The sequence below is a fragment of the Ascaphus truei genome, chromosome 20 (assembly GCF_040206685.1).
Source record: "Ascaphus truei isolate aAscTru1 chromosome 20, aAscTru1.hap1, whole genome shotgun sequence".
NCBI classification, from domain to species: Eukaryota; Metazoa; Chordata; class Amphibia; order Anura; family Ascaphidae; genus Ascaphus; species Ascaphus truei.
Genome location: NC_134502.1, coordinates 32,657,794 through 32,668,222, shown reverse-complemented (window position 1 = coordinate 32,668,222; position 10,429 = coordinate 32,657,794). Strand labels below are relative to the sequence as shown.

Here is a 10,429-nt window from a genome sequence, read left to right as displayed (position 1 = left end):
TGGCTCCTTCCTTCTGGGGTCGCTGCTGTTACCGGTATCTCTCCCATTAGCACCATCTGTAGGATCTGCCTTATAGTGAGAGCGCTCAGCCCTGTAACCCCTTCCCTGGCCTGTGTAACACCCGTCTCACAGCAGGACAGGGGAGGGTAACACACAGTATCCTCTGGCTCCTTCCTTCTGGGGTCGCTGCTGTTGCCGGTATCTCCCCCATTAGCACCATCTGTAGTATCTGCCTTACAGTGAGAGCGCTCAGCCCTGTAACCCCTTCCCTGGCCTGTGTAACCCCCGTCTCACAGCAGGACAGGGGAGGGTAACACATTATCCTCTGGCTCCTTCCTTCTGGGGTCGCTGCTGTTGCCGGTATCTCCCCCATTAGCACCATCTGTAGGATCTGCATTATAGTGAGAGTGCTCAGCCCTGTAACCCCTTCCCTGGCCTGTGTAACCCCCGTCTCACAGCAGGACAGTGGAGGGTAACACAGTATCCTCTGGCTCCTTCCTTCTGGGGTTGCTGCTGTTGCCGGTATCTCTCCCATTAGCACCATCTGTAGGATCTGCCTTATAGTGAGAGCGCTCGGCCCTGTAACTCCTTCCCTGGCCGGTGTAACCCCCGTCTCGTAGTTTAGGATGTTTAATAGGGTTTCAAATCCTGGTGCTTCACACACTAACCCCGAGAAGCCTCACAGGGGGGGGGGGGGGAGAATATACAGCGCACGCTGCTCTCAGGAAGGGCTCTAACCCAGGAGAGGGAGCAACCGAGATCCCAAAGCCGGGCTGAGTATGAGAGAAGAGTAACGGGATTACTAATAGGGGAAATTAAAGGGCATTTGAAGGGGGAGAGTAAAGGGGATCTTTAAACTATTGACGTGAGACGTGGGGGGGGGGGGGGGAGTTTTTGAGCTAGGTTTGCAGATTGGGACACCATTTAGAAGTGACAATGGGGGGTAGTTTTTGGTTTACGGAGAATTTATTAATTACTTTATAAAGTGCCTTGCAAATAGTAATTGGGGGAAGGTGCATTTTTTTTTTTAGATCATCCAACACCTGCCTCACTTAAGAGAAGAGAGGGCGTCGCACACCGCTATTCACTTTTAGGGATCCCCTGCGTGAGACGGCCCCTTATCCCATCAGTGGGAGGAGCTTCTGAACCTATTAACTTATGGGAATGTCGTCTTGCGGCGACACTGACCCTATTAACTTGTAGGAATCCCCTCCGGGAAACGCCCTCTTATCCCACACAATCTTTGATTGCAGATCAACAAACTTCAGAAGAAAACCAGGAAGTCAGACTGTGGACATTTTCCAACCAGTTCTTCAACAAACAGGACTAATTTATCAGGTTCATGCACTTGATAGTGCGCCAAGGACTTTGCTCTCTGTACTAACAGGGGGGCACCGCCGACCCTATTATCTTATAGGAATCCCCTGTGTGTGAGACGCCCTCTTATCCCATCAAAAAGCAGCGGACCCTGTTAACATAGGAATCCCCTACAAGAAGCTCCGCTGAACCAATGAAAACTTATAGGAATTCCCCTCGCGAGACGCTCTCTTATCCCATCACAGGGGGGCGCTCTCGCCTCCATCAGCGCGGTCTCTCAAAAACAAACGTGGGTTTGAAAACGTAAAAAAAACACAAAAAAATAAAAAACCACACAACACTTTGCCGCGCTCCCTAAATTCCCCGCTCCCTCACTTCCCCGCTCCCTCACTTCCCCGCTCCCTCACTTCCCCGCTCCCTCACTTCCCCGCTCCCTCACTTCCCCGCTCCCTCACTTCCCCGCTCCCTCACTTCCCCGCTCCCTCACTTCCCCGCTCCCTCACTTCCCCGCTCCCTCACTTCCCCGCTCCCTCACTTCCCCGCTCCCTCACTTCCCCGCTCCCTCACTTCCCCGCTCCCTCACTTCCCCGCTCCCTCACTTCCCCGCTCCCTCACTTCCCCGCTCCCTCACTTCCCCGCTCCCTCACTTCCCCGCTCCCTCACTTCCCCGCTCCCTCACTTCCCCGCTCCCTCACTTCCCCGCTCCCTCACTTCCCCGCTCCCTCACTTCCCCGCTCCCTCACTTCCCCGCTCCCTCACTTCCCCGCTCCCTCAGTTCCCCGCTCCCTCACTTCCCCGCTCCCTCACTTCCCCGCTCCCTCACTTCCCCGCTCCCTCACTTCCCCGCTCCCTCACTTCCCCGCTCCCTCACTTCCCCGCTCCCTCAGTTCCCCGCTCCCTCACTTCCCCGCTCCCTCACTTCCCCGCTCCCTCACTTCCCCGCTCCCTCACTTCCCCGCTCCCTCACTTCCCCGCTCCCTCACTTCCCCGCTCCCTCACTTCCCCGCTCCCTCACTTCCCCGCTCCCTCACTTCCCCGCTCCCTCACTTCCCCGCTCCCTCACTTCCCCGCTCCCTCACTTCCCCGCTCCCTCACTTCCCCGCTCCCTCACTTCCCCGCTCCCTCACTTCCCCGCTCCCTCACTTCCCCGCTCCCTCACTTCCCCGCTCCCTCACTTCCCCGCTCCCTCACTTCCCCGCTCCCTCACTTCCCCGCTCCCTCACTTCCCCGCTCCCTCACTTCCCCGCTCCCTCACTTCCCCGCTCCCTCACTTCCCCGCTCCCTCAGTTCCCCGCTCCCTCAGTTCCCCGCTCCCTCAGTTCCCCGCTCCCTCACTTCCCCGCTCCCTCACTTCCCCGCTCCCTCACTTCCCCGCTCCCTCACTTCCCCGCTCCCTCACTTCCCCGCTCCCTCACTTCCCCGCTCCCTCAGTTCCCCGCTCCCTCAGTTCCCCGCTCCCTCAGTTCCCCGCTCCCTCACTTCCCCGCTCCCTCACTTCCCCGCTCCCTCAGTTCCCCGCTCCCTCAGTTCCCCGCTCCCTCAGTTCCCCGCTCCCTCAGTTCCCCGCTCCCTCACTTCCCCGCTCCCTCACTTCCCCGCTCCCTCAGTTCCCCGCTCCCTCACTTCCCCGCTCCCTCACTTCCCCGCTCCCTCACTTCCCCGCTCCCTAAATTCCCCGCAAACGGAACCTTTCAATGATTCCGGGGGGTCGGGGGGGGGGACATCAGCGACAGCCAATCAGGTCGCTCCGCTGCAGGAAGTGATGCGCGCGTAAGGAAAAAGATGACTGGCCCCTGCGACATTGAACCCCCTTTCTCCTCCTCCGCTGTCTCCGCCATTTTCATCTCCCGCCTGTTACCCGGAGGGGAAAGGGGGGCGCGAGGCCGTCATCATAACAACCCCCCCCCCAATAAATTAAAATGCACATAATAAGGAAGCGAGCGAAAGGCGGTAGTGAGGGTGGGGGGGGGGGGGGGGTAGTGACGCTCCAGTGTGGGGGGGGGGGGGAGGGGGGGCGTTTGTCTCCGTTTCCGGGGGGCGCTCTCTCTCTCACCAGTTCATGATGCAGCTGCGGTTTAGCGTCATGAAGTAAACCTGACTGCTCCCGCCAGAGCGGACGGAGGCGAAGAAAACCTGGGGGGGGGGGGGAGGGAATGAGGGGAGAGGGAGAATGAGGGGAGAGAGGGAGGGGAGAGGGAATGAGGGGAGAGAAAGACATCAGGGTGAGTGGCGCGAGTGTGAGAGAAGGCGCGAGTAGGGGTGAGTGTGTGTGAGGAATTTAAGCCGCTGAGCCCTCTTGTGCATGAGGTGTGAGTAGGTGTGTGTGAGTGAGTAGGTGTGAGTGTGTAGGTGTGAGTGTGAGAGTATAGGTGTAGGTGTGAGTGAGTGTGAGTGTAGGTTACCTTGTTGTTGCACTCGCACAGGAATTTAAGCCGCTGAGCCCTCTTGTGCATGAGGTGTGAGTGTGTAGGTGTGAGTGAGGGTGAGTGTAGGTTACCTTGTCGTTGCGCTCGCACAGGAATTTAAGCCACTGAGCCCTCTTGTGCATGAGGTGTGAGTGAGTAGGTGTGAGTGTGTGTAGGTGCGAGTGTGTAGGTGTGAGTGTAGGTGTGAGTGTGTAGGTGTGAGTGTGAGAGTATAGGTGTGAGTGCAGGTTACCTTGTCGTTGCGCTCGCACAGGAATTTAAGCCGCTGGGCCCTCTTGTGCATGAGGTGTGAGTGAGTAGGTGTGAGTGTGAGTAGGTGTGAGTGAGTGTGAGTGCAGGTTACCTTGTCGTTGCGCTCGCACAGGAATTTAAGCCGCTGGGCCCTCTTGTGCATGAGGTGTGAGTGAGTAGGTGTGAGTGTGAGTAGGTGTGAGTGTGAGTGCAGGTTACCTTGTCGTTGCGCTCGCACGGGAATTTAAGCCGCTGGGCCCTCTTGTGCATGAGGTGTGAGTGAGTAGGTGTGAGTGTGAGTAGGTGTGAGTGAGTGAGTGTGAGTGAGTGTGAGTGCAGGTTACCTTGTCGTTGCGCTCGCACAGGAATTTGAGCCGCTGGGCCCTCTTGTGCATGAGGTGTGTGTGAGTAGGTGTGAGTGTGAGTAGGTGTGAGTGAGTGTGAGTGCAGATTACTTTGTCGTTGCACTCGCACAGGAATTTAAGCCGCTGGGCCCTCTACTGCATGAGGTGTGAGTGAGTAGGTGTGAGTGAGTAGGTGTGTGAGTGCAGGTTACCTTGTCGTTGCGCTCGCACAGGAATTTGAGCCGCTGGGCCCTCTTGTGCATGAGGTGTGAGTGAGTAGGTGTGAGTGAGTAGGTGTGTGTGAGTGTGAGTGCAGGTTACCTTGTCGTTGCGCTCGCACAGGAATTTGAGCCGCTGGGCCCTCTTGTGCATGAGGTGTGAGTGAGTAGGTGTGAGTAAGTGTGTGTGAGTAGGTGTGAGTGTGAGTGCAGGTTACCTTGTCGTTGCGCTCGCACAGGAATTTGAGCCGCTGGGCCCTCTTGTGCATGAGGTGTGAGTGAGTAGGTGTGAGTGAGTAGGTGTGTGTGAGTAGGTGTGAGTGTGAGTGCAGGTTACCTTGTCGTTGCGCTCGCACAGGAATTTGAGCCGCTGGGCCCTCTTGTGCATGAGGTGTGAGTGAGTAGGTGTGAGTAGGTGTGAGTGAGTAGGTGTGAGTGAGTGTGAGTGCAGGTTACCTTGTCGTTGCGCTCGCACAGGAATTTGAGCCGCTGCGCCCTCTTGTGCATGAGGTGTGAGTGAGTAGGTGTGAGTGTGAGTAGGTGTGAGTGAGTGTGAGTGAGTGTGAGTGCAGGTTACCTTGTCGTTGCGCTCGCACAGGAATTTGAGCCGCTGGGCCCTCTTGTGCATGAGGTGTGAGTGAGTAGGTGTGAGTGAGTAGGTGTGTGTGAGTGTGAGTGCAGATTACTTTGTCGTTGCACTCGCACAGGAATTTAAGCCGCTGGGCCCTCTACTGCATGAGGTGTGAGTGAGTAGGTGTGAGTGAGTAGGTGTGTGTGAGTGCAGGTTACCTTGTCGTTGCGCTCGCACAGGAATTTGAGCCGCTGGGCCCTCTTGTGCATGAGGTGTGAGTGAGTAGGTGTGAGTGAGTAGGTGTGTGTGAGTGTGAGTGCAGGTTACCTTGTCGTTGCGCTCGCACAGGAATTTGAGCCGCTGGGCCCTCTTGTGCATGAGGTGTGAGTGAGTAGGTGTGAGTGAGTAGGTGTGTGTGAGTGTGAGTGCAGGTTACCTTGTCGTTGCGCTCGCACAGGAATTTGAGCCGCTGCGCCCTCTTGTGCATGAGGTGTGAGTGAGTAGGTGTGAGTAGGTGTGAGTGTGAGTAGGTGTGAGTGAGTAGGTGTGAGTGAGTGTGAGTGCAGGTTACCTTGTCGTTGCGCTCGCACAGGAATTTGAGCCGCTGGGCCCTCTTGTGCATGAAGACGCCGTCGAGGTGCCCGGTCTCCACCGAGCGAATCTCGATGGCCTTCTCCCCCCAGCCCATGATCTGGTTGGAGCAGATGTAGGCCACGGAGGTGGGCATCTCCCCCCACTGCAGGACCACGTCCTTGATGATGCGTCCGTACGTGTTCACGTAGACGCCCTCGTCCTCGTAGCACAGTAACATCTCCATCCCCTCCGTGTTGGGCAGGAAGATGATGGCATGAGGGTTAATCTGACTCTGGATCTAAAAGAGAGAGGGAGGCCGACGTGAGAGAGGGGAGGGAAAGCAGGGGGGCGAGGAGGAGTGCGGGAGGCGGAGGAGGAGTGCGGGAGGTGGAGGAGTGCGCGGGGAGGAGGAGTGCGTGAGGGGGAGGAGGAGGAGTGCGTGAGGGGGAGGAGGAGGAGTGCGTGAGGGGGAGGAGGAGGAGTGCGTGAGGGGGAGGAGGAGGAGTGCGTGAGGGGGAGGAGGAGTGCGTGAGGGGGAGGAGGAGGAGGAGTGCGTGAGGGGGAGGAGGAGGAGTGCGGGAGGGGGAGGAGGAGTGCGGGAGGGGGAGGAGGAGGAGTGCGGGAGGGGGAGGAGGAGTGCGGGAGGGGGAGGAGGAGTGCGGGAGGAGGAGGAGTGCGCGGGGAGGAGGAGTGCGGGAGGGGGAGGAGGAGTGCGGGAGGGGGAGGAGGAGTGCGGGAAGGGGAGGAGGAGTGCGGGAGGGGGAGGAGGAATGCGGGAGGAGGAGGAGTGCGCGGGGAGGAGTATGGGAGGGGGAGGAGGAGTGCGTGAGGGGGAGGAGGAGTGCGGGAGGGGGAGGAGGAGGAGTGCAGGAGGGGAGGAGCAGTGCGGGGGAGGAGGAGGAGTGCGGGAGGGGGAGAAGTGCGGGGCAGGAGGAGGAGTAGTGCGGGCGGGGGAGGAGTGCGGGCGGGGGAGGAGTGCGGGCGGGGGAGGAGGAGGAGTGCGGGAGGGGGAGGAGGAGTGCGGGAGGGGGAGGAGTGCAGGAGGGGAGGAGCAGTGCGGGAGGGGGAGGAGAAGTGCGGGGCAGGAGGAGGAGTGCGGGGGAGGAGGCGTGCGGGCGGGGGAGGAGTGCGGGCGGGGGAGGAGGAGGAGTGCGGGAGGGGGAGCAGGAGTGCAGGAGGGGAGGAGCAGTGCGGGGGAGGAGGAGGAGTGCGGGCAGAGGAGGAGGAGTGCGCGTGGGGGGAGGGGGAGTGCGTGGGGGGAGGGGGAGTGCGCGGGGGGGAGGAGGAGTGCGCGGGGGGGAGGAGGAGTGCGGGCAGAGGAGGAGGAGTGCGCGTGGGGGAGGAGGAGTGCGCGGGGGGGGGGGGAGGAGGAGTGCAGCACGGGGGGAGGGGGAGAGCGGGAAGGGGAACATGTGGGAGGGGGGATGTGACACCCACATGGTTGGGAACACCTAGGAAGACTTGTGTTGGGATCTGCGGGTGATGAAGTAGTGTGTGTCAATGTGAGCCTGTGTGTGTGTGTGTCAGTGTGAGCCTCTGTGTGTGTGTGTGTGTGTGTGTGTCAGTGTGAGCCTCTGTGCGTGTGTGTGTATGTGTGTGTGTGTGTGTGTGTGTCAGTGTGAGCCTCTGTGTGTGTGTGTGTGTGTGTCAGTGTGAGCCTCTGTGTGTGTGTGTCAGTGTGAGCCTGTGTGTGTGTGTGTCAGTGTGAGCCTGTGTGTGTGTGTCAGTGTGAGCCTGTGTGTGTGTGTCAGTGTGAGCCTGTGTGTGTGTGTGTGTGTGTGTGTGTCAGTGTGAGCCTGTGTGTGTGTGTCAGTGTGAGCCTCTGTGTGTGTGTGTGTGTGTGTGTGTCAGTATCAGCCTCTGTGTGTGTGTGTCAGTGTGAGCCTGTGTGTGTGTGTCAGTGTGAGCCTGTGTGTGTGTGTCAGTGTGAGCCTGTGTGTGTGTGTCAGTGTGAGCCTCTGTGTGTGTGTGTGTCAGTGTGAGCCTGTGTGTGTGTGTGTCAGTGTGAGCCTCTGTGTGTGTGTGTGTGTGTGTGTCAGTGTGAGCCTGTGTGTGTGTGTGTAAGTGTGAGCCTCTGTGTGTGTGTGTGTGTGTGTCAGTGTGAGCCTCTGTGTGTGTGTCAGTGTGAGCCTCTGTGTGTGTGTGTGTGTGTGTGTCAGTGTGAGCCTCTGTGTGTGTGTGTGTGTGTGTGTCAGTGTGAGCCTCTGTGTGTGTGTCAGTGTGAGCCTCTGTGTGTGTGTGTGTCAGTGTGAGCCTCTGTGTGTGTGTGTGTGTCAGTGTGAGCCTGTGTGTGTGTGTGTGTGTGTGTGTCAGTGTGAGCCTCTGTGCGTGTGTATGTGTGTGTGTGTGTGTGTGTGTGTGTGTGTGTGTGTGTGTGTGTGTCAGTGTGAGCCTCTGTGTGTGTGTGTGTGTCAGTGTGAGCCTGTGTGTGTGTGTGTCAGTGTGAGCCTCTGTGTGTGTGTGTGTGTGTGTGTCAGTGTGAGCCTCTGTGTGTGTGTGTGTGTGTGTCAGTGTGAGCCTCTGTGTGTGTGTGTGTGTGTCAGTGTGAGCCTGTGTGTGTGTGTGTGTGTGTGTGTGTGTGTGTGTCAGTGTGAGCCTGTGTGTGTGTGCGCGCGCGCGCCAGTGCATAACGTGGTTGTCAGTAGGGGGCGACTCACGTGGACGGGGATGTAGATGTCATAGTTGTTCCCCGAGTCAACGTCCACGGCGTGGAATCCGGCCGAAGAGCCGTAGATGACCTTTAACCTCTGACCCTCCTCCACAGTCAGGTCAACCAGCTGGGGTCGGTGGGGAAGGTCTGTAAAGGACTGGGGGGGGGGGGGGGATGTAGTGTTAAAACCACGATAATGTAAGAGAGAGGGGGCCAATCACCTTGGGGAGGACCCGGCTCTGGACCTGTGATGTCACAGCGGCTGATGTCAATGACATCATAGGCCCAGCCTAGAACTGATGATGTCACAGCTACAAACTGTAGTCCCAGCCCTTGGGCCAGTGACATCACAGCCACACACAGTCTATACAGCCCACCCACCAGAGGCCGCCATCTTTAAACCCCCTGCATCTCCCCCTCCCGCTCTGCCCGCCCGTAAAGATGGTGGGCTGGGGCCCTACCTTGAAGGCCATGAACTTGTGATAGGGTTTGGGGGCCCAGGCGTAAACCTCCACCGAGTTCTTCAGCGCGATCACTAGGAACTTGATGCGCTCGTATTTAACTGCATGGGGGGGGGGGGGGGGGGGAGAAAAAAAATGGCGGAGTGAGAGGTTAAGTGATGATAGGGGAAGGTTGGAGGAGGCTCAGCGACTGGTGTGGGGGAGTGGTCCTTACCCACTCTGTAATGCACACACCCCTCCATGTCCCCCACTGTACTCCAGCCCTGCTTCTTCTCCACCTCGGGGTCATTGTGTAGGATCTTGTTCCTCAGCCAGGACAGATAATACACCCGCAACTTGTTCCTCTTACCTGGGAGGCGGGGGGGGGGGAGAAAGAAGAGAGCGAGGGTGAGACCGACCAGAGGGTGCCCGGGGGGAAGTAGTATATCATACACCATAACAGGGCAAGCTTAATCTTGGCGCCCGGGAGGGGACACTCATATTACACAGTGAGAGTGGGCAGCCTCTCTTGGCGCCCGGGAGGGGACACTCATATTACACAGTGAGAGTGGGCAGTCTCTCGTGGCGCCCGGGAGGGGACACTCATATTACACAGTGAGAGTGGGCAGCCTCTCGTGGCGCCCGGGAGGGGACACTCATATTACACAGTGAGAGTGGGCAGTCTCTCGTGGCGCCCGGGAGGGGACACTCATATTACACAGTGAGAGTGGGCAGCCTCTCTTGGCGCCCGGGAGGGGACACTCATATTACACAGTGAGAGTGGGCAGCCTCTCTTGGCGCCCGGGAGGGGACACTCATATTACACAGTGAGAGTGGGCAGTCTCTCGTGGCGCCCGGGAAGGGACACTCATATTACACAGTGAGAGTGGGCAGTCTCTCGTGGCGCCCGGGAGGGGACACTCATATTACACAGTGAGAGTGGGCAGCCTCTCTTGGCGCCCGGGAGGGGACACTCATATTACACAGTGAGAGTGGGCAGCCTCTCTTGGCGCCCGGGAGGGGACACTCATATTACACAGTGAGAGTGGGCAGTCTCTCGTGGCGCCCGGAAGGGGACACTCATATTACACAGTGAGAGTGGGCAGCCTCTCTTGGCGCCCGGGAGGGGACACTCATATTACACAGTGAGAGTGGGCAGTCTCTCGTGGCGCCCGGGAAGGGACACTCATATTACACAGTGAGAGTGGGCAGCCTCTCGTGGCGCCCGGGAGGGGACACTCATATTACACAGTGAGAGTGGGCAGCCTCTCGTGGCGCCCGGGAGGGACACTCATATTACACAGTGAGAGTGGGCAGTCTCTCGTGGCGCCCGGGAGGGGACACTCATATTACACAGTGAGAGTGGGCAGCCTCTCTTGGCGCCCGGGAGGGGACACTCATATTACACAGTGAGAGTGGGCAGTCTCTCGTGGCGCCCGGGAAGGGACACTCATATTACACAGTGAGAGTGGGCAGCCTCTCGTGGCGCCCGGGAGGGGACACTCATATTACACAGTGAGAGTGGGGCAGCCTCTCGTGGCGCCCGGGGAGGGGACACTCATATTACACAGTGAGAGTGGGCAGTCTCTCTTGGCCCCAATGGGCCACGCTTCCTCTTGGCGCCCGGGAGGGGACACTCATATTACACAGTGAGAGTGG

At 58.8% G+C, this 10,429-nt stretch overlaps 1 protein-coding gene across 1 annotated transcript; it reads right to left on the bottom strand.

Annotated features, from left to right (window-relative positions):
- Positions 1–2,953: 2,953 nt before the first annotated feature.
- On the bottom strand, positions 2,954–9,161 carry MINK1 (misshapen like kinase 1). The gene is made up of 5 exons (XM_075577689.1): positions 9,006–9,161; positions 8,792–8,892; positions 8,338–8,487; positions 5,679–5,978; positions 2,954–3,450 (listed from the first exon to the last, which is right to left on the bottom strand). The coding sequence occupies exons 1-5, from the start codon at positions 9,031–9,033 to the stop codon at positions 3,367–3,369; spliced, it is 663 nt and encodes a 220-aa protein (XP_075433804.1). The 5' UTR covers positions 9,034–9,161; the 3' UTR covers positions 2,954–3,366.
- Between the last annotated feature and the right edge of the window lie 1,268 nt (positions 9,162–10,429).

Excerpts from the sequence above, each read along its gene's own strand:
- MINK1 (XM_075577689.1), bottom strand. The coding sequence starts at position 9,033 with ATGGAGGGGTGTGTGCATTACAGAGTGG. Across the intron at positions 8,893-9,005 it reads GTGTGTGCATTACAGAGTGG|TTAAATACGAGCGCATCAAG; the intron begins GTAAGGACCACT and ends CCCCCCATGCAG. Across the intron at positions 5,979-8,337 it reads ACATCTACATCCCCGTCCAC|ATCCAGAGTCAGATTAACCC; the intron begins GTGAGTCGCCCC and ends TCTCTCTTTTAG.